This window comes from Pelodiscus sinensis, chromosome 29 (assembly GCF_049634645.1).
Source record: "Pelodiscus sinensis isolate JC-2024 chromosome 29, ASM4963464v1, whole genome shotgun sequence".
NCBI lineage: Eukaryota > Metazoa > Chordata > Testudines > Trionychidae > Pelodiscus > Pelodiscus sinensis.
In genome coordinates this window covers 5,848,649-5,872,948 of record NC_134739.1, presented here as the reverse complement: position 1 = coordinate 5,872,948, position 24,300 = coordinate 5,848,649, and the positions used below count along the sequence as shown (strand labels likewise).

The following is a 24,300-nucleotide window of genomic DNA, read 5'->3' as shown; positions in this document are numbered from 1 at the left end:
ATTGTTTTGTTTGAGAATGCAGTTATGTAACAAAAAAAAATCAACATTTGTAAGTTGCACTTTCATGATAAAGATGTTGCACTACAATACTTGAATGAGGTAAACTGAGAAATACTATTTCTTTTATCATTTTTACACTGCAAATATGTGTAATAAAATAACAAAGTGATCACTGTACTGTGTGAATTCTGTGTCATAATTTAAATCAATATGTTTTAAAATGTTGGAAAACGTCCACAATATTTAACAAATTTCAACTGATAGTCTATTTTTAATAATGTGATTAAAACTACAAGTAATCGTGATTTATTTTCTTAACCAGGGCTACTCAACTTTGGAAGCCCTGGGGGCCACAATCATGCAGCACACGACGAGAGCCACAATTTAAGTGTGGTTGCATATATATGCAAATATATGCAAATAGCTTCTTTCACACCGACGGGCATTAATACAAAGATTAAGGCAAGACTACCCAAGACACAGGCCCCATTTAAGACAGTTCTGCTGATATTAATAAAATGCAATATTTATCCGATTTACACCCCCATATGACAGCACTTTTAATGAGAAATGACAGTCCAGGACTTTAACTACTAAATACATATCAACAGAAGACCATTATTATTGACTACTTCTTCTTTTGGCTCCCACATGTTTCGCGTGTTGAATAGCCCTGTTCTTAATCAAAATTCATTTTTTTTTTTAGTTAAGAGCATGAGTTACTACAATTAATCAACAATTCTAGTTGCTTTCTGTCTTAATGACTAAAGTACTTGGCCATTCACTGCTTATCCTCTATCTTGAGTATTGAAATCTTCTGCTCGGATACTGATGACCTACTGATGAGATGTTCTTTGTATCTATTCTTCGAAGGATTTAATTTAATTTATATTTTTCTTAATTTTAATAAATATCACTATTTTCCATATAATTTACTTTTCTATTTTTAGCAACCTGAATTTCTACACAAGTAGGGCATTTAGAAAATAAACATTCTTTAAATACAAATTGTTCTGATTGTGGAAATCAATATTCTTAAGAGATTCAGAAATAACATGATATATTTGACAATATTAATTTATTAACTCAGTGGAAGACAGAACTGCTGACAAAAAACTACAATAGCCATCTAGAAGTGTAATGTATCTATTAGCTCTCTTCATACTGTGATTAGCAAACAGATTATTTTTTCATTAGCTTTTGGGGGAAGGAAAAATATATGATTGCTGACTTACACAGATTAAAATTGAGTAATTCCAAACTATCAATAGCTATTACCAATTCCATAGTCAATCCAGTACAACAACCTTTAAGTTAAAAACTATTTACTTACCATACATGAAAATGTCCTGACATCAATAATATCAGTAGAAGAATCTATAGTGTTTCAAGAAAGCAAATAAGGGCTTTATAATACAAACTAATCATGTTTCTTAGTTCCTACCACAATATCCATGTGTGCATAATTTAATGAATACATGATTAATTTACTTGTTTCATTTGTCAGCATGTTTTCCTTTTATAAACAGGGTTTCTATTAAGATCATGTTTGAATGTGAAGTTGGAAAGCCAATAATGAAAAAGTCTGTACAAAAGCAAAAAGTTCTAAATTTCCCCAGTTGGAGTCAGCACAAGGCCCTGCCTATTAATTAAATCCCTTAAGCCCTCGATACTTGGCAACTTTTACCAGAAGAAAATGAAGTTTCAGTGGCTGACATTGGGTGGAAAGTATCTCATATTTTTAGTTTAGTCTTGGCCTGTTACTATCTATGGCCCTGACTCTGGAAAGCCCTTAAATACACATACAAATCCATTTGCTCAAGTGCTGTCCAGAACAGTGAGGCTCTCCTGAATCAGCGCCAGCACAACTTTTTTTTCCAAATGTGGTTCTGAGTCACTAATATACTTTAGGCACATAATGAATATTTTAATGAAATGTATTTGGAAAGAATGTGCATGTGCAGCAACTATTCTAACTTTTTAATGATAACATTTTCTCCAAGCAGCAACCAAACTTTCCACGTGTCATCCAACCAATCCCTGTTGTATTTCTATGGATATTTATCCAGTTTTTTTACATTATGTTTCTTAACACAAACACTTGTTTATAACACAATCTCAACAAATGTACCGCCCGTTGTGATTAGATATGTTCATCTAAAACTCACTCACAATAACTATGGAAACTATGTTCATTTGAAAGAAAACAGTGGGGGAAAATGCCTATTACCAATAGGGATGTTAGATGTTGTTTAATTGAATAATCATGTAACAGCACAAAAAGTCTTATTGGTTACATGATTATGCAATAGTCCCTGGAGGTGGGGCTGGCAGTCAGTGCGCTCCTGGCTCCACTCCCAGGGAGTCCCCAGCCACCCCATGCTGCTCCTCCCCTCCTAAGCACCAGTTCCTGCCTGCCCTCCCCAACCCTCACTGCCTCTGTGGAATGCAGCAATGGGGGGGAGGCGGCTCCATGGAGTTGACGTGCGCTGAGAGCCAGCTTAAAATATGGCTCACCAGGTGTATCAGCTCCCACCTGCCCCCCTAACCTTCGGTGCTGCTGCTTCTGATAGAGAGGCATCAGCAGAGGAGGGGGGAGGGCGGCTTTGTGGAATACGGTGGAATCCATCTTCTGTCCCAGATTGAAGTGTCATTAGAGGAGGTTTTGGAACAAATAGAAAAACTTAATGTTAACAAATCTCCGGGACCGGATGGCATTCATCCAAGGGTTCTAAAAGAACTCAAATGGGAAATTGCTGAACTATTATCTGTGGTTTGTAACCTATCCTTTAAATCGGCTTCCGTACCTAATGACTGGAAGGTAACCAACGTGACACCAATATTTAAAAAGGGCTCTAGAGGCGATCCTGGCAATTACAGACCGGTAAGTCTAACTTCAGTACCGGGCAAATTAGTTGAAACAATAGTAAAGAATAAAATTGTAAGGCATATAGAAGAACATAATTTGTTAGACAAAAGTCAACATGGTTTCTGTAAAGGGAAATCATGTCTTACTAATCTATTAGAATTCTTTGCAGGGGTTAATAAACATGAGGACAAGGGGGATCCAGTAGATATAGTATACTTAGATTTTCAGAAAGCCTTTGACAAGGTCCCTCACCAAAGGCTCTTGTGTAAATTACATGGCCATGGGATAAGAGGGAAGGTCCTTTCTTGGGTTGAGAACTGGTTAAAAGACAGGAAGCAAAGGGTAGGAATAAATGGTAAATTTTCAGATTGGAGAGGGGTAACTAGTGGTGTACCCCAAGGGTCAGTCCTGGGACCAATCCTTTTCAACTTATTCATAAATGATCTGGAGAAAGGGGTAAGCAATGAGGTGGTAAAGTTTGCGGATGATACCAAACTGTTTAGGATAGTCAAGACAGAAGCAGACTGTGCGGAACTCCAAAAAGATCTCACCAAACTGAGGTATTGGGTAACAAAATGACAAATGAAATTTAATGTGGATAAGTATACACATCGGGAAAAATAACCCCAACTATATGTACAGTATGATGGGGGCTAATTTGACTACGGCAAATCAGGAAAGAGATCTTGGAGTTATAGTGAATAGTTCTCTGAAAACTTCCACGTAGTGTGCACCGGCGGTCAAAAAGGCAAATAGGATGCTAGGAATTATTAAGAAAGGGATAGAAAATAAGACACGGAATATCTTACTGGCCCTGTATAAAACTATGGTTCACCCACATCTTGAATATTGTGTACAGATGTGGTTTCCTCACCTCAAAAAGATATTTTGGCCTTGGAAAGGGTTCAGAAAAGGGCAACTAAAATGATTAGGGGTTTGGAACTGGTCCCATATGAGGAGAGGTTAAAGCGACTGGGACTTTTCAGTTTAGAAAAGAAGAGACTGAGGGGGGATATGATAGAGGTATATAAGATCATGAGTGGTGTGGAGAGGGCAGATAAAGAAAAGTTATTTATTAGTTCCCATAACAGAAGAACTAGAGGACACCAAATGAAATTAATGGGTAACTAATAAAAGAAAGTTCTTCTTTACACAACCTGTAGTCTACCTGTGGAACTCCTTCCCAGAGGAGGCTGTGAATGCTAGGACTATAACAGAGTTCAAAGAGAAGCTAGATAATTTCATGGAGGTTAGGTCCATAAAAGGCTATTAGCCACGGGACAGAAATGGTGTCTCTGGCCTCTGTTTGTCAGAGGCTGGAGAAGAATGGCAGGAGACAAATCGCTTGATCATTGTCTTCGGTCCACCCTCTCTGGGGCACCTAGTGCTGGCCACTGTCGGCAGACAGGCTACTGGGCTAGATGGACCTTTGGTCTGACCCAGTACAGCCGTTCTTATGTTCATCTTAAAAGCCAGCTTCCCACCGGCACCGTCTCTTGTCTCTTCCCACCCGCCCTTTACTGCCTCTGATACAGAGGTAGCAAGTAGGGGTGAGTGTGTGTAGTTGTTAGAATTAACTGATAAACCCAGTTTATCGGTTAATCATTTCCAAGACTATACACTGACACCCTTAATTATTGATAAGTTTTAGTTTCTCAGGGCCAGAATAATCTTAGTCTTTTTAATCCCTCATGTTATTCAGCAGAATGAAAATTGTGTCTCTTTTGATTATTTATGGGCTTTCCTGAATTTGGCAGCTTTAGAGTACACAAGACAGAAAAATCAAAGAGTTTCCTCCTCCTTTCCCCCCCCCCCCCCGAGAAACTGAGGACAAACTACCACCATAATGCCATGTGATCCTATGGCCCCACACCAGAAATGACTGGAGATTTATTCACTGTATCACTGACAGATAACAGACTTTTGTTGATAAAGATGATTCAGACAAGTTAATTATAAAAGTTCAGTTTCTGAAAACAAGAACATTATAACATTTAATTCTTTCCTCTACTGGCTCTGGCTTGAACCCAGCCGCGAACTGTCCCAATGAGTTCTATGCAATAACTTCCTTGTTTGTCAACAGACCCAGATCATGACAGGTAGAGAGACAGATTGAAGTGCTCTTGCACCTTGCCCCAGGTTTGGCCCTTGATGAGCCAGTTGTTGAGGTCTGGATAAATCCAGACACCCCAACTCCCCTGGTACCATGTGCTTTGTAAACACCCTCAGGACTGATGAGACACCAAAGGACAGTGCCGTGAAAAGGAAATGATGCTGATCCAGCACAAAATAGAAGAACTGTCTGTTTCCTTGGAATATGGACTTCAGGACAAGGATGGTATACCAGTCTGCTGGAAGCAGTGAGGAATAATGGAGACCAGGGACACCACAAAGAACTTCACCTTTTTGTGATGGCTCTTTAGACATGGCAGGTCTAGATGGGTCACAGGCCTCCTTTCTCTTTCTGGATTAGAAAATATTGGGAGTAGAACTCTTTCCGTCTCGTTGTCCAAGGGAACTCATCTACAGCCCTCAGACACAAGAGGGACTCTGCTTCTTCAGTGAGGAATTGCTCATGAATGCATCCCTGAAGAGGGATGGGAAAGAGAACTGGAAGGGAGGGACAGCTGAGAACCGTAGGATGAAGGCCAAAGATGAATTGTTGAGCACCCTACGAGCTGAGGTTATTCTCAACTATGCCAACTGGAAGGGGAGCAGGGAATTAAGAGAAAAAAAGGAGGGAGGATCCTGAAATTTGATTGGTCCTTGAGCACACCCTCAAAATTCCTGTCTCTGGCCCCCCTTGTGTCCTGAAGGGTGGAGTTGAACAGGCAGATGGGAGGACAAGGGAAAGTTTACTTTAAACCCCGTCTCTGTCCTTTTTCTTGTCGGTGACATGTGAGGAAGGCCCCCAGGATCTAAGAGGAGTAGGTCGGGGTCAAAATGGCTTTTTAACCCATTATGGAGTGTGAAAGTCCAGAGACTGCAGGGTGACATGGGAGTCTTTCAGGGCATGTAGTCTAGCATCCATAAGCTCAGAAAAGAGCCCTGCTCCCTAAGGTCCTGAGTAGTGGATAAACCCAAGAAATGATGCCAAGAGTTGCACCTTATCACCACCACAGAGGCCATAACCCTGGCTTCAGAATCTACAGAGACCCAGGTCACGGGAAGGTTGTCTTTTGCCACTGCTTTTCCCAGCTCTATTATTTTGCGAACCTCCTGGGCACAGTCCTGAAGAAGGGCCTCCTTGAACTTGCCAAGGGAGACCCACTGGTTAAAATTGTACCTGCCTGTCACAGGGCGGACTCACCACCACGGCGCCTCCTGCCGGTTGCACTGGGAATTAGCTCTTGCCAGCCTGCAGGGCCCTTCCCTCTGGCTGATGTCTCTCTGTCACTCCGTTCTCCAGTGCTGGACCCTCAACTTTCCCAGACCGCGGTTTCCTCTTCAGAACACTTCCCTCTGGCAGTGCCCACACTTGCTGTCTCTCATTCCCCTTATGGCGGTGGGGAGATGTTTATCAGTCTCCGCATTCTGGGGTCCTCTCCTCCAAGGCAAACCCCAATTCCCCTTGAGTCATCTTGCCTCTGTGATCCACAGCCAATCTTCATCTTGCCCTTGCCACAGGGGCAAACTGCAGTCTGTAATGGGTCACTAATCATTGGCAAGGGGGTGTGGACCTCCTGCCTTTGTCTACCCTGGCTAGCTCTCTGCAGCCCTCCTGCACTCAGGTCTGGCCTCAGGCCCTGCAGCCTGGGAGTGAGGTCTGGCCAGAGCTCCCCAGCCTTGCCTGCCTTTCCCATTACTGCTCTGTCTTCGGAAGCCTTCAAGCTTCCTTAACAGCCAAGTCCTTCCTGCTCCCCAGCGAGAGCAAGTGTGTTTCCCCTCCTCCCTCCAGGAGCCCTTATTATATAGCCCCCTGCTGGGCCCTAATTGGCACTACCTGCCTCAGCTGCAGACTTTGCTCTCAGCCCTCTCCCAGGGTTGGGCTTTACCCTTAAGGGGCCAGTGCGGGTCAGATACCCGGTCAGAGTGCACAATAGGGCCTGATGATTAGATACCTGAAACTGCTGGCTGACCATCAAACATAACTGTCCGTCAAAAAGCTCCTGCTCCTCTTACACCTCACTTTCCAAGTCTAGGTTGGCAAGCATGCTCTTAAGGCAAGCATGATGGGGCTATCAGTTTGGGAAGGTCTTGGGAAGTTTGCCTTGCTTGGTCCAGCAACAAGGATATTGACAGCATTGCAGGAGGAGGACCGGGTTCCCTTCTGGGAATGGCTGCCTAGGCATCAGGACCTGACGTACTACTCTGTCCCATGATCCAGTGTTGGTGGTAGTGTAACCGCCACCAGACAGATTTGAACCCGGGACCTCTGGAGCTGAGTATAGTAGCCTCTACCCTCTGAGCTAAAAGCCAGCTCGCTCCCAGCCCATACTGTAGAGGTCTCTTAGTCTTAACTGTTGCTGTGGTCTAGGTACCACTTGTGTTGCTCAGTAACCACACTAGGTGTGTGGGTTACAGTAGCTCGTTCAAGGCTGCCAGGAAGAAGCAGTGAGAATATGGAATCGGCATCATCAGCATTACTTCCGGGTTCCTACAATCCCATTGAGCAGATGATTGGCCCTGCTGCCACATCAGTGCCACGGACGTCATGCCAGTTTCCAGGGTCAATAGAGATCAATGCACTTTTGGTGAGGAGCTGAACTCCTGCTCTGACTTAGACTCTTCCAGTGACCAAGGTGAAGCTATGGAAGCCTGGGTCTGCTGGTTGACCCTTGTCAGAAATTGCTGCCTAGAGATCAACATCTCTCCATTGAGTGGTACCAGGGAGGTGGAGACCAGTAACATGATGGCAAGCAGTTCCATGCCAGTGGGGACCAATACCTGGAAGACTGTCTAGGCGATTAGGACCTGTGCCAAGGTGTTCAAGAGTTTGGGGCCTTGATAATGTTATTTCAAATCTTGTGGAAAGACAGTGTGGTGCTGGAGACCTGGGTCTTCTGGATGGTGACAGACATCATGTTCTTGGGGTCATAAGTTGTGGGGACAGGGACATAAATCTTTAAGGTGCCACAGGGCTCCTTGAGGCTTTTCTTAAAACAGACTAACACACACGACTATTCCTTTGAAACATTGTTTTTCACCTATATAATTCCAGAATTCCAGAACATTCCAAGTTATTTAAATAAAGCTGTGCTTGTAACGTAAGCATAATTATGTCATTAAGATGCTGAAAGTCCATTCATATTTCAGTTTTCCTTAGTGAAGAGTCCTTTCAAATTTAAATCTTCTTTTGGATACACTTATATTTTGCTGACAGCAGTCTTAAGAAATGAAAGCCTCCTCAAAGGTACCTATGTAATTACGTAAGACAGTGGTACCACTACTGCTATCTGGTCACCGCACAGATATGGAAATCATTTCACGAATGGGTTAGCCTCATACAAATGTATACAGGATCCAAAGAGTATGAAATAGCACCCTGCAACTGGTTAATTTGAAATTATTAATTTCTTAACAATTTGCTCTGCTCTGAAGGTCACATTAACAAATCCACGTGGCAACTGTCAGCCGAACAAGAGCCTCTCTTTGTAATACTTCAGTTTTCCAGAAATAACCTCCCACCTCTTTTCCAAAAGAATCACACTTTTATAGGGTGGTATTAACACCTGGAAGTAAAATATCAGACAAAAACAGAGGGCAAACTGAGACGCACAGCAAGGCAAGATTGGTGAAAAAAATTATTGGGATTCTGGTAACTATGCAAAATGTCCCCCTACATTTACTGTCACGTTATTGGCATCGGGATGCAAGCTTGCCAACCACTGGGAGATTTTGAAACAAGTTGTTTATCAACACTGATATACATGGCACTATTATACAGCAGCGTTTAAAAGACATCTATAAAACTAGAATAAATTTGCATTTATATACTGTATGTTAAGAAAAGAAAAGGTGCAACACTGTGAACTGTTCCTCATGAATCTAGGGCTAACCCAATAAGTAATAAATAACATTTACCTTTTCTTTAATGAGACAACACATTTGACAGAATAATGAGCAAGAAGGATGAGGATCTCCACGCATGAGTTCACATAATGCACCCCATAGGACAATCCCTTTATTTTTAAATATAAGTGAGTTGTCATTCAACAGACACCTCTTTTTTTCTGAGGGATTCTTTTGCTCTGTAAATTCTATGCACCATAGTGTGGTATGGTGTTTTATGGAATGTTTGCTATGGACGTCAGCTACATATGATAGAAGTTATGGATAAAATATGGAAGAAAACATTCTTTTAATCATTATCTTAATAAATAGAAAAGAATATAAGGTTGTTCTTACAACAAAGATTGGATTAGATTTGAGAAAAATACCTCCTGCCTAATAGCTATAGTAAATCGTGGGTAAAAACACCATCACACTGGACCAGCAAAGCACTTAACACATACATAAGTTTAAGCATGTGAAATGAAGTCAGTATTCATGTGCTGAAAGCTGGTACCTATTTATAGGCATGAATCAAGACCTGCAGGAACAGGAAATCTGAACAACTAGAAATTGCAAGATAAGCAAGTATAAAGACAAATTTATCCACCTCCTCAACTGATATTCAATATCAGCCATTAACATTTATGTGCCCAAAATATAACTCTGACCTGACAGAGGATGCCATGTTTTCTTAATTATTACTGCATTAAAATTATCAGTGTTAGTTGACAGCTTAATCATACTACAGGGTACTTACAAAAGTGACTTAAATATCACCTGGTTTCTTCCTGTACTTTAGAATTTAAAATATCTACCCAAGCTACTCTTTGACTTTTTAAGCGAATGTGTCAAGGGCTCTTACAGTTAAAGTAAGTTTGCTAGTATATATTCTAAAGTAAACGAAATGTTACTAACTTAGCTCTTAATCAGTGGAAGAGAGTCCAGCTGCTCTCTAACTAATACATTCTGAAGCTTCCTATACATTCTGAAGTTTCTATTATTCAAATGGAAAGAAACATTCCTTAATCCTCAAAATAGCTTTCTGAATATAAAATCATTCCTACTAATTACTATTTTTACATATTTTTAGACCTTACCTCCATAACAAAAGATGTCATCCATCCATCCATCCATCCATCCATCCATCCATCCAAGTGTATCTGTCTCCAAGTGTGTTTGTTCAAGAACTCCTCTTAAATGGTAAGAGCTAGGGTCACCAAATTTGGTATGCAGCTTCCTCTTCTAACTTAAAGCAAGGTCAGGGTTTGGTTGTGCCAAGACCAACAGAAGCTCCAGGAAATGGACCATTTTCCATACCAAGTGTTCTGTCGACAGAAGGCATTATTGCATCTACACTGTCCTTTGCGTCTACACTCTCATGTCGACAAAGTGGCTTGCTTTGTCGACAGAACTGGATGTGGTCTAGACGCTCTTTGTTAACAGAAGCTTTGTCAACAGTATCTGTCGACAAAGCCTCTGTCAACAAAAGCCTGTAGTCTAGAAGTATCCGAAGATATGCAAATGAGGTGTAGCAATGAATATTCCTGTGCTTCATTTGCATACTTAATGAGCCGCCATTTTTTGCGGAAGGGGCTTTTGCGCAAGAAGGAGCTGTCTACTCTGCTCATCTTGCACAAAAAAACCCTCTTGCGCAGGAGCCATTCTTCCTGAAAATAAGCAGCAGAATGGCTCCTGCACAAGAGGGTTTTTTTTGCACAAGGAGCAGTGTAGACAGCTCCTTCTTGCGCAAAAGCCCCTTCCGCAAAAAATGGCAGCTCATTAGGTATGCAAATGAAGCGTGGCAATGATTTGCATATCTTCTTGCACAACAATGCGCAGTGTAGACATAGCCAGGGAGAAGCCACACACCACATCTAAAGTACACTTAGCCAGGAATTTACCCCTGCACCAAACCCGGTTGCCAACTCTGCTCACATATCTATCCAAGCGACACCATCACAGGACTTAACCAAATAAGCCACAATATTAGGGGCATCCTCTAATGTGATATATGCCATCAAGTACCAGCAATGCCCCTCTACCTTGTGTAATGGCCAAACTGGACAGTCTCAGCAACAAAGGACAAATGGACGCAGCTCAGACATCAGGAATGGTAACACATAAATTTTAGGGGAACATTTTAACTTAACTGGATGTTCATTATTGGATTTAAAAGTAGCTATTCTTCTACAAAGGAATTTTATCACCCAATTACAGAGAGAGATTACAGAACTGGAATTCATTTACAAATTTGACACTGTCAATCTGGGCTTGAATAATTATTAACTGGTTAATGCACTAAAAAGACAATTTTCCCTGCCTTTGACATTCACATTTCACATCAAAAGCTATGAATGGGACACATCCAGCTTACTTAATTAGCTTCATTAACACAGGTCCTACAATTGGCAGGTAACTGCTTCTGCTGTTATATATACCTTGGATTCTGTTATTTCCAGTCCAACTCATCTGATGAAGTGGGTTTTAACTACCAAAACTCATGATCTTATTATATTTGTTAGTCTGTAAAGTGCCACAGGACTACACATTGTTTTTAAAGTTACAGACTAACATGGCTACACTTCTGAGATTCGTGCTCTATAAATAAATAGAAAAGTTACCCAGCTTTGCCTGGTTCCACCTGGGGACAGGGCAGAGGCCACACAGGTCTCCCATTGGGCTATGGAGGCCACCTGCTGATGTTTCCAGGACCCAGCCCAGTGGTGGAGAATTGGGATGGCTGTGCAGGCTGGCCAAGGTTGGTTGTGCTAGGCAGCCTGGCGGTGCTGGGGCGCAGGCTGTGGCTCCTGCTGGAGGGGCAGGTCCATGCGACCCTGGCAGTGCTCCCAGACGGGCAGGAGGGGTGCTGTAGCAGTGGGGTTAGCAAAGCTTCCTCTCCATCCTAGCACTGCAGCTGAGGGCTGGGGATGAGGGAGGGAATTTGGGGCGGGGGGGGGTGCTTACCTGGGTTGGTGGCTGGTAAGACGGTGAGCCTTGTCCCCAGTTGGCCACTCCTTTCCTGTTCCAGCTGTCCCCAGTGGTCACACTGCAGTATCATGTCCCTCCTATCAACTCCCTCCTTTTCCATGTCATAGAAAGCAGTCCCATTCCAAGCAATTCCCATTTTCCTGGCACAACCAAACCCTGACCTTGCTTTAAGTTAGGATAAGAGGAAGCTGTGTACCAAATTTGTTGGTGCTAGCACTCACCATTTTGGAAGAATTCTTGGACAAACAGATTCACAGACAGACAGATGCACTCTAAAATATGCACACTAATATATATATTACTAATTCATTAGAAACACACAGTGTTAACCATTGATAACTGGAAACCAATCATAATAAGTATCAGAGGGGTAGCCATGTTAATCTGAATCTTCAAAAGAAACGAGGAGTCCTATGGCACCTTATAGACTAACAGATTTATTAGAGCATAAGCTTTCGTGGGCAAAGTCCAAGTATTGCATCTGACGAAGTGAGTCTTTGCCCACAAAAGCTTATGCTCCAATAAATCTGTTAGTTTATAAGGTGCCACAGGACTCCTCGTCAATCATAATAAACAGACTAAGCTAAAATGAAATACATTCTAAGATTGTTTTTATATTTTCTATAACACTTCTTGGCTCTAAAATTAATACTTTAAACTAACCTTATTTTTAGTATGTTACTTTACTGTAGAAAGTCATATCTGCATTTGAAGACTTTTTAACATGGAATAGAAAACCTCACAAGACTACAGAATAACAGTTCTAAGCATCTCAGCAGAGTCGGAGGGAGGCAGTTGAACAACAGTGCAGGGTATTTTTGAAGGAAAAACAAATATTTCCAGGAGGAATGGGAGACAATTCCTTTCAGGTAAAGCCTAATCCTCTCACAATCTTTTTTCCAGAAGAACATGCATATGATAGTTAACTCTTCTTAACATGAGGCAGTTTAAAGATTCCTCCAAAAGACTGAATTTGTCATTGCTCTAATGCTTTCTTTTTCAGAAAGAATTGTGTCTTTATTCCCCTGCTACTGTACTTTGTTGCTCAGCTAAAAGGTGCTTTTCAGAGCCCAGAATAATTCACATGTTGAATGTGAACCTTTGGTTCAGTCCTATAGTCTTCATTCATGCAGAATTCACATTCAAAACAATAGGATAATAAAGTTGACTGCATTCCCGTCTATTCTTTCAAACCTTGCCATTGTCTGTTTCTCTTTTCGACTACAGTTCAATCATCCTTCTCCCCTTCAACTCAATACTCACTGACGAGATGCCTCTAAACATGGTGTTTACCTTCTCAACTCAAAACTTACTACTGGAATCAATGGTTATCAGTGTCTACCTACTTGGACCAAATTCTGCTTTAAGTTATACTAATGAAAATACCAAGTTATTCTGAATATAGCTCAGTGTAAATTACAGGAGAATTTGGCCCTATCTGTGTTATAATACCCTCACAGCATACCATAAGTGTGAATTAAATATTTGGGGTGGCCTGAACTCAGAGATTTTCATGTTTTATTTACTGTTAGCCCATGCTTTACTTTCAATTACAAAATCAAATCCAAATTAACTTTTCTAATGAAGGTCATTGGTTTTGTCTGTAATGTCATATGATCTAAATATGGCCTACACTTATATAATGTTCTCAAACTGAGGTTCATGGATTTGATTCCATTACTCTCAGTTTACTGTCTTCTCCTCAATACGGAGCAACTCCCTGGAACGTCGTTATGCCTCTGGGTAGCTTTGTGGCAAAAAAAAAAAAAAAAAAAGTTTGTGAAGCTTGGTACAAGCCACATTTCTTCAGACTTCATAAGTGATTGGTAATTAAAAATAAATCCTCGCATCCGGAGTTTACAACTTGCATATCAATTTGCAGGTTGCGTCATTTTTAAAAATCAGAGATATTAAACACTGAAAACCAGGATATTCAGTGGAATTTATAACACAACTTAAGCAAGTTCATTATTTCTGATGGCCATTTATTAGAACTCAGAAAACAGTATATATACACAACTGAAGAATTCTGCCAAACACGGATATTTATATGTTTAGTACCTTTTTATGTGATTTGTCTTTGTAGAACTAATGTTCATATGAAAATACTGAATAAATAGAAGCATTTCTTACGTACCAACTATTGCTACTATTATCTGCTGCACAATTAAGGAACAGGTTCATTTAACACAAACTCTTCCTTATTTCTGCAAACATGTCAGATCACAAAAATGCTTAAGCTCACAATCTTCACACGTGACAGGAACACACCAGTAGGTAGGCCTATGCATTTTACAAAGCAACTACTATGTCACGCTCTACATCAGGGCTGGGCAAAATATGATCTGTGGGCCACATTCGACCCACCACACCACCAGATCCATGCCGAGAGAGCCTCAGATGGCTCCCTGCCTGTCCCCGCTTGGCACTCAGAAAATTCAGCTGCAGGAACATGTGCTTCTGTGAATGCTGAAAGCCTGTAGAGAAGGGGCAGAGGCTTCTCACACTGCTCCCACCCCCAGTAGCTCCCATTGGCCAATTTCAACCAATAGCAGTTGCCTGTTTCCATGACAGGCAGCATGTGAAGTGCCCTAGGCTCTCCGCTGGGCTCATAGCAGCAAACATGGCCACTGTAGCTTCTGTGAGCAGTACAGGGGCATGGAAGGCAGGGACCCTGATTAAGTAACCTTCTGGGGTGATGGCTGAGAGCCACCCACGTAAGGTCTTCCAGACAGAGCCTATCTCTGGCACCCCATCCACTCTCTCTCCCAACTCTCTACCCCCCTCCTGCATACCTACTCCACATAACCCAAACCTTCTGCACCCCCGCTCCAGACATCTTCCCAGACACTGTATCCCCTCCTACACCTCTCCTCAGGTCACAGCCTCCTCCCAGACCTTGCACCACACTCCGCTATCCCTGGTCACAGTCCAAATCCCTGCACCCCCTCTTCCACTCCTGCCCCAGGTTACAACCCTCTCCCAAATTCCGCATTCCCTTCTGCACTCCTGCCCCAGGTTACAACCCTCTCCCAAATTCCGCACTCCCTCCTGCACTCCTACCCCAGGTTACAACACTCTCCCAAATTCCGCACTCCCTCCTGCACTCCTACCCCAGGTTACAACCCTCTCCCAAATTCCGCACTCCCTTCTGCACTCCTGCCCCAGGTTACAACCCCTCCTAGACCCTACACTCCTGCATGCACTTCTGCCCCAGGTTACAACCCCCTCCCAGACTCTGCAGCCCCTTTCTCCTACACCTCTCCCCCAGGCCAGAATCCTCTCCTGCATTATATCCCTCCCAGACCCTGCACCCCAATCTCCTACCCCAGGTCACACCCACTTCCAGACCCTGCACCCTCTCCTGTACCCCAGTTCACTGCCCCAGGTCACAATCTCCTCCTTCACCCAAACTCCTTCCCAGATCTCACACCCCAATCTTCCTTCTGCACCCAACCACCATCCCAGTCTCCTGCGCCTCCTTCATTAATATAATGAAAGAATGTGGCCTCTGACCACTTACCAAATTCTTGGAGTGGCCCTCCCATCAAAAATTATTGCCCACCCCTAATCTACATGATTCAGGACTTTGTTCTTGGTATATAAAAGGGATGTTAATTAGCATGTAATTGAATAGTCGTGTAACCGAGGAGCCTGCAATCAAATGTTAACTCCCATGTGCAACCAACAAGGCATATTTGTCTTTATAATCTCATTCCTGAAAGCAAGGTGTCTAGAAAGACTAATAATTCCATTACCATCACTCCTTGACTCATTAGAAATGCTCATTTGGGAGTATTCTATATTCATTCTCCTGAAAACAAGGCAGGTAGACTAGATTTCAGTTACAGAATTACAGGGCTTCCTCATTAAAATTATATCCTTCTTTGTAATATGATTTTCCTGAACATAAGGCCGCTTGTAATCTGACTCTCAGTTCTAATGTGGATTATATATCATAAACTGCCTATATAACTTGTAAAATACTGTTCTAAAAGAAGCTTCAAATAAAGTAGAATCCCAATACATTAAAAATGAGACTAGTTAGCTATGAAAAATGAACAACTGGTATAGTATAAAGTGGGGAGGGGAACAACTGAATTATCTGCCTCAAATTGTACATTTCAGCGTGTGAGGTGCTGAACATGATCTACTCCTTTCAGTGAGCATAGAGGGTACTTAATATGGATCAGAAAACTGACTCAAGTTTTCTTTATTAGATATCACATATTGCTTCTAACAAATTCGAAAGCAATTCACTTGTAGCAGCTCAGTAACTCCTAACAGCAAGAACTGAAAGAAGTTGGTGAATTCATGCACTGTGTAGTTACCAATTTAATCAGTACTTTCAGATTAAGTTTGTAGCCAACAGTGACATAGTATCAATATTTAGACAATGAAAATACTGTAGCCACTACAGTATTTGTATTTCACAAGATATTTGTCAATATGTTGGTAAGTTCTAATGTTTAGTTCACTGTCCTTTCCTTTCCCCTGTGAAAAAAAACTACATTAAATGCAAATCTTGAGTCTGTTTGGGGGACTTTGCCAATAAAGGCTTTGAATAAGCTATAGTGCCTGTTTTAAAAAGGATTAACTTTTTACTGTATACCTCCTCAAATGATGTAATACAGTGCAAGATTTATGGCTATAATTATCTAAAGAAAAATTATACTGATGGTAACCTTTATATTTCAACTGAAGTCCCTGCACAAAATCATAAATTTAGATAATACTGACATTTATCTATATGCAGAGATATTGTCTTGGTAACCACTGTACTCACCCTGAGAAGCAGAGGATAAGTGTTTGGGAGAACAATTATATTTATCTATCATGATATTAAAATTTACTTTATTAAAAGAACAAGGGAGTAGCATACAGACAAACTACTATATGAATTTTACAAAAAAGACATTGTATGTTCCTCATTGTGTCCTTACAAATTCAAACCCCTGTGAGTGAAATCTACCCAAGTATGCCAAATCCTGTGCCAAATCCCACTTTCATTTTCCATGGGGGAAAGAGATAGGCAGTGCAGACATTTTAAGGACGTGGAAAGACAGCGACTGATATTTTCAGCCTATAAGCAAGGACAAAGGCCATGCACACTAAAGGCTTGCTGTGATTTGTGATAGTAAATTCTGTCTTTCCATCTCCATGGAGCTGCACACAAAGACCAGAGAGTTATTCCAGTTTTGTAAAGGTTGAAACGTCTTAAACCCTGAGCAACTTGGTCATTGCGGCACTCTCTGAAGGTCGATAGCCTTGGGCCACATCTAGATCAGAAAAATGTATCTTTAAAAATGTTAGCTAACACATATTAACTAATCTCACTTTTAAAAACACTAACATAGATAGGGCTTAACACACATCCAGTGTGTCATCTGATCAATTTTTGATTCCCTTTGGGGATGACTATGAGCAGCTAGCATGTTTTAATGAGCATTAAATTGTGCATGAGGTAGGTGAGGCCAGGGTTGGGTGGGGTGAGGCATGCATGGCTAGTGTTAGCAAGTGGAAGAGTGCAAGGGGATTTGGGGGGGGGGGCAGTGGATAAGCAGGTATGTGGTGAGGGCAGGAAAACATTGGGAAGTTGTAGATGTATATGGTATCTGGGGGAGAACAGGGCCATGTGCAGGGAGTCCCTGTGATGGTGACACCACAGGAGTAGATTGGCCATGAGTTTGGTGTGGGGAATTCAGTCTCTACGTCAAGACACTACCACCTGAAAGGCTTCTTCTGGAACTGCTGTCTCAGCTCCACCCTGTACCAAGGCAGTTCCATGCAGGAAGCTGAGGCAGGAGCAGGAGTTCCCAGAAAAGGAGATACATCAACACTTGGGGACTGATCTCTTTCCCCAATCCCCATGTTGAGCCCCTTTTGAATACCACAGGTCTCCCTAACACAATTCCCCTCCTGTACACACAGTCTTCCTCAGCTCATGTCCATCCACCTGTCCCACCAGCATCCCCACTTCCCCCAACATCAGAAAGCACCATGGTGAGGAGCAGGAAAGTGTCTGCATGTGAGAAGCGTATCTAGTTGAGCAGTTAGGGAATTAGGGACAGAGACAGCATCTTTAGTTTGACCTTTAATTTGCTCTCTGGTTCGGGACCACCGTATTATGCGTTCCGAATTCATTCCACCACAGAAAATATTGTTGGGTTGTAAAGAGGGTCATTACTTGAGGATGTAGGAGACTGTCCCTGAGCTACTTCCAGACTCCCTCTCCAGGCATACCTGACTCCAATGCAGATCCTCTGGGGCACTGAGGGATGAAACCTCTGGCAGCGTTCACAGTTCCTCTACAATCAAAGTCTGTCTGCAGGCCCGGCACTCCTGGCCCACCTTGGCTTCTTTTAGGTCCACAGCCAGGCATCTGGCTTCTCTGACTGGCCTCCCAAGCTGGCCTTTTGTAGCTCTAGCCCTTCCTCCTGGATTCCAGTTAGGTGATGGGATGGGACCAATCTCCACCCACCAGGGCTCTTGAAGGGCTCCTTCCTCTCCAGGTCAGTGAGTGGCCACTCCACCTCACTTCATTGCTGTTTTTTAATTACTATACTTTTTGCTGCTTTTCTAGTTTCAAGTAGACCTTCATGATTATCTGCTAGATATTCGAGAGAAAACAACAAGGAGTCCGGTGGCACTTTAAATACTAACAAATTTAAAGTGCCACCAGACTCATTTTTGTTTTTGCTGAAATAGATTAACCTGGCTACATCTCTGATATGTGAGAGTTTGTCTGTCTATTCAAGAACTCCTCCTAAACAGTAAGAGCTAGGACCACCAAATTTGGTATGTAGCTTCCTGTTATCATAAATTAAAGTAAGGTATGGGTTTAGTTGTGTCAGGAAAATGGGATGTGCCTGGAATGGGATTGTTTCTCATAAAACAGAAAGGGTGGGCTGTGCTATATAACAACCACACGGGGGCAGCAGAGGATATGGGATGGAAAGCAGGGATAGTTATATTGTATGATGATCACTTGGGAGCAGCAAGGGGCCAGAGACAGCTAAAACCTCATTGGGGTAGAGAAAGGTTCAGCTATCTACAATATACTTGAGAGGGTTTGTCATCCTGCGTGTGTGTCTGTCCCCCAGTCGGGGTCCATGTACCCCTCTCCCCAGCTGTGTCCACTGGAGCTGCAGCAGCCATAATGAGGCGCTTCTCACCTGGCTCCAACCTGCTGCAGTGAGAGAGGGCTGGGATAATCCACTCTTCCCTGGGCAGCCTGTGTACCATATACTCCTCATCCCCAGCTCTACCCCAAAGCAATGATTTAAATGAAGCATGTACATTTTAATTTTATTTTCCAAAAAAATACAATTTAATTGAGTTAAGGACTTAAGCAACACTGGGTAAATCATCTACTTATTAATAAAAGTAATGTACAAAGGACAGTAAATTTACACAGAAGTGTTCAGAGTAAGAAATGCAAAAGCGACGAGGAGTCCTGTGGCACCTTATAGACTAACTGAAGTGTAGGAGCATAAGCTTTCGTGGGCAAAGACCCACTTCGTCAGATGCATGTCTGAGTAAGAAATATTATCTCTCTCAAAAAACCAGCATATTAATTTGTACCCACCCAAGATGATTATATCCTGTATGCTGCCATAAATGAGATATAGTTTAGCCCCAATTTTTCTCTGCCTCGATGACCTCCTGAGGTCTCTTCCAACCCTATGATTCTATTATATGATCTCTAAGTTGGTCTGTAACTCTGCATCTATCTGTTTTCAAAATGTAGTCATATGGAGATAAACCTTTAGGGGTATAACAGAGAAAGAGCATATTTTATACTGATATGAGATGTTGAGTACTTTTCAACACGGTTATTACTCAAGGACCTAAAAACCTTTAATATGGAGATTCTTACTGAATCCTCTGCCTCAGCAGTTCTCAAACTGTGGGTCAGGAGCCCAAAGTGGGTTGCAACGCCACTTCAGAGGGGTCACCAGGGTTGGCTTAGACTTTCTGGAGATGAAGGCCAGAGAGTCCCAACACCCAAAGGCCAAAGTCTGAGGTTAAGATGACTGAAGGAAGAGAAATTCAGGCCCAACTGAAGTCAAGAGAAGTTTTGTCACAGTCATCAAAGCAGCCATTATTTCACCCAAATGGAGATACTGCCAGAACTGCACAGAATTTCTGCTCCGAGTACCTTTGTCAAAATTTGGCATATGAAATAGGAAAAAGCCAGCTCTCAATTGACTCTAAAATGGCTAATGCTGCCTAAGCCTAACCCTAACCCTAACCCCCCAAAATGAGGAGTTCATGATCTTTTGAAAAAGGCTTTTCTTTTCGAAAGAACCGCATCTAGACCACGGTTTCACTTTCAAAATATCAGTTTTTGAAAGAGCGCCATGACGCAATTATGCAAATGAAGCACGGGAAATTCAAATCCCGGCTTCATTTGCAATTTCCATATGTCTAATTTACATCCCTCTTTCAAAAAGAGGGATGCAGTTTAGAAATACCCTAAGATTAATAATCTTCTGGGACTAGTGTCCTATATGCTGAATGTTAGTCCAAAGAAGAGTAGCTCCTTGAGTGTAATAATTTTAATATTCACCCGCAACAAAAAATCATTATTTTAAGCATTTCTTTGTTTTCAGTCTTGTGCAAGCAAATATCAGTAATATGGTAACAGCTTTGAAGTACCTGAACTGGTGTTACTGGAGGGATAAAAAATATGCTCCTTAACCTCTGATGACAGGATAAGAATGAATGGGCTTAAAATGTAGCATAGAAGCTTTAGGTTGGACATTAGGAAAAACTTACTGTCACAGCGTAGTTAAGCGCTGGAATAAACTGCCCAGGAATCTCTATCACTGGAGATTTGTAAGAACAGGTTAGACAAACACCTGTCACAGATGATCTAGGTCATGAGTTCCTAAACTGGGGAGCATGCCTCCTGGGAGGGGGGAGGAAGGGAGCGTGAGAAAATTCCAGGGGCAACCTGGACACACACACACCCCCGTCAATCCTACCCCAAAGTTTTGCTGCTATTTTTTTGAGAGCGGGGGCATGAGAGTTTCTCAAAAATCAAAAAGAGGGGCGTGATGCCGAAAAGTTTGGGAACCACTGATCTAGGTGCTTAGTGCTGCCATGTACTGTACTGTCAATCAGCGACGCAGAAAGGAAAGTTACTCATCTGCAGTGGAGTTCTCAAGATATATTGCCCGGGAAGACCCACACTCACTCATCTTAGTTTCCTGTCTCTGTGGAGTCCTCATTTGATATTCTCAATTGCTGCAAAAGAACTAAGGGAAGAGGAGAGATGGCCCCTCACATGTCTTCACACAACTCAGCAAAGGCAATATACACTCACTGCTCTGATAACAGGTATGGAATTGCTCTTTTTTCTTGCGTGTATCTATCTCTGTGGCAGCAAGGATTTTTAAATAGTCCTATAGTAAAACGGAAATGGGGAAGAGGGGTGGAAACCAAACTGAAGGACGGGATGACTTTTAATTTGCTTCATTTTTTTGTTGACCACAAGGGGCATAGCTATCAGTGAAAAACCACATACCTAATTTAGAGAAGCAGTCTTCAGTTTTGCACTCACAATTAAGTATATATATAAGCAGGGCTTGACGAACGGCGGCGAAAGCCACTCACCAGCCCCGCACTGCGTATGCGCAAGACCCGCATTGCGCATGTGCTCGCCGCAAATGAACGGTGTGCCCGGCTGAATTCTACTCACCACGGGCGAGTAGATTCAATACTTTGTCGAGCCCTGTATATAAGAGTGAGGAACCTAAGGCCTGGGGGCCGGATCCCGCTCCCAAGGCTCAGGGCTCCTGCCCAGCTACCCTCCCTCAGGACTGGAGCACACAAAATCTACTAGCCTGGGTCACCCTAGGTTCTGGTGTGAATGCAGAACACGGGCAGTGTCAGTGCCTTTCAGCTTCTCAGTCCGGGAGTCAGGGGCCACATCAGTGAGGGGTTTAAGTTTTTTTAGGTTATTTTGTTTTGTGCTGCTCACTTGTGTGCAGCCCCCATCTGATTTTTCTGTGGCTCAGCACAAAAAGGGTTTCCCACCCCTGGTATTCATGCTGTGCTGCAATACAAAGATAGCTGTCCTTGAAGATAATGGAGAACTGCATGCTGCTTACCAGAGCTTACAACTAAACTGAACCCACAGTTCCAAGGGATCAAGTCAGCACTGATATTACAGCAGTATACACTATAGTACATAGTTTCAAATACGGGAAAGTTACATTACTATACAGAGGACCAGTGATAACAAGGCCAATTCAGTCAAGGTGGATGTGGCCCACTCCCAACAGCTGATAAGAAGGTGAGAATACCGAAAGAGAGAAAACTACTTTTTGTAGTGAGCTAGCCTTTCTAGGTCTCTATTCAGGCCCAGTTTGATGGTGTCAAGTTTGCATGTGAATGCCAGCTCTGCAGTTTCATGCTGCAGTCTGTTTTTGAAGGTTTTTTGCTCAAATATGGCAACTTTCAAATCTGTTGCCAAGTGAGTGCTCTCCCTCTCAATATACATGACAGAGGGGCAATGCTGGCATTTGATGGCATAGATCACATTGTTGATGTGCAGGTATACAACCCCCTGATGGTATGACTGATATGCTTAGGTCCTATGATGGTGTCCCTAGGCTAGTTATAAAGACTGAGGCTATGTCTACACTACAGGGTTTTGCCAGCAGAAAGTATGGCTCATTAGCATTTGTCGCACTGTCATTAGCGTATTCTCCACCCAAGGCTTTTTGCGCAAGAGGTTTGTATGCAAAAACAAGCAGTGTAGACCGATCCTAGAGCAGATCTTTTAGAAAAAACATCTACTCTTGATTTAAAAGTTGTCTCCAGGACACTTGGTAAGTTGGTCCAATGGATAATTATTCTGATTGTTAAATATTAACACCTAACTTCCAGCCACTGGATCATGTTATACATTTCTCTGCTAGACTGAAGAACACTTTATTAAATATTTTTTCTCCATATAGGTACTTCTAGTCCAGGGTTCTTCAATTAGCATCCTACAAGCCAGATGTGGCCTAAAAGGGCCTTTGGTTTGGTCTGCCAGGAATGAGTGGCTCCTGCTTCCTGCCTGCTGCTCTGCTCCAGGATCCCTGGTGGCTTCAGCCCTTGCATTTCTCCGGGCTGGATTTGGTTCACCAAGGTTAGCCCCCCGAGGGCTTCCGCCACTATATTTATGTGTGTCTCCACAGGTAAGGGTGTTTGCAGCTCCCATTGGCTGTGGATGGCCATTCCCTGCCAATGGGAACTGCAGGAAGCAGCATCCTGGTCCGCTGCCATTTTATTGCCCATCCCTGACTTAGGTACTTTTGAAACCCCATGAGGTGCCTATCTGCATCTTTAAGCACCAAAATACATTTACAAATCTGGTCCATAGAAACCAAATACATCACTTAAAATAAACTTGTTTAAAAACATACATGAAAAGTCACTCTATGTACTGCAACACATAATGTACAGTTTGCTGAAGTCTCTTTCTCTCAGCATGCAAAAATTTAACATAATATTACTTAAACGGCTTCATCTTTTGGCCTGCCTTGAACAAACCAATTCATGAGGAGACTGGAATTATACCATATTCTGGCACTACTAAAAATTCTCTGAAAAATCAGAATGTGTGTAAGCCAGTTGATTATTTAAAGGCTAGATAGACTGTGCTGTAAAAACTGAAATCCAACATATTTCCCAATGGTAATTTAATATTGCAAACATGGGTGCATATTCCATCTGAAAAAAATTTATGACTCTAGCAGGCCATGTAGTTAACTAATGAAGATTTGTGCAAAGAAACTTGTTTGGCGAGTTTTATCTAAAATGTTGCACTGACCAATTTTTAAAGCCCCACTGAACTTATTTAAAGTCCTTACCAGTTAATTTCTTCATAGGTTGGAGCCGAACACTGATAGACTGATGTGTGAGTAAGGGGGAGGATGGAAGAGAGCGAGACATGCCCTCCATAATCCGAATGTGCTGCATACCTTCGGTCACTGGGAGTGGTGGAATAGCGTAGTCTGGTTCAAAAGCACAGTCGTTCTCTGTGGAGGTGCCTGATAGGAATGCAAAAATAAAACAGAACAGCCTGTAAAAAAAAAGGCAGCCTACTGTTTTTATCATTTCCTAGGCTCAGGAATTTGCTGCATTAGGTACTAGATGCCTCCTAATATTTCCAAACGACTTCTCACAAAAATCACACAAACTTTTTAGTGTTGGACTGCTCTTCCTGATCATATTACAAAAGGTTTATGCTTCCCATGAAGAAATTAAATTTATACAATAGCAAATAGGTGAATGTCTGATACTGAGTAACAAACAACATCAGTAGATTTAAAATTATATCATTTTGCTTTGTTAAGCATTCTAGAATCATCAGCTTTAATGTAATTACTACACCTGGACAAGTTTTTTTTCAGACAGCAAACCAAAAAAATCAAAACAAATATTCATTT

General features: G+C 42.2%; 1 protein-coding gene across 15 annotated transcripts in view; it reads right to left on the bottom strand.

Annotated features, from left to right (window-relative positions):
- Positions 1–24,300, bottom strand: part of TANC2 (tetratricopeptide repeat, ankyrin repeat and coiled-coil containing 2) — a 711,362-nt gene that overhangs the window by 304,262 nt on the left and 382,800 nt on the right. For 11 of the 15 annotated variants that reach the window (XM_075911616.1, XM_006125755.4, XM_075911614.1 and 8 more), the window contains one exon: positions 23,722–23,901. The exons of 1 other annotated variant lie outside the window; for it this stretch is intronic. In XM_075911616.1, coding sequence (XP_075767731.1) covers positions 23,722–23,901 — 180 coding nt within the window. The remainder of the gene's footprint in view (positions 1–23,721; positions 23,902–24,300) is intronic. 3 more of the 15 variants (XM_075911620.1, XM_075911625.1, XM_075911626.1) reach the window with 1 other exon arrangement.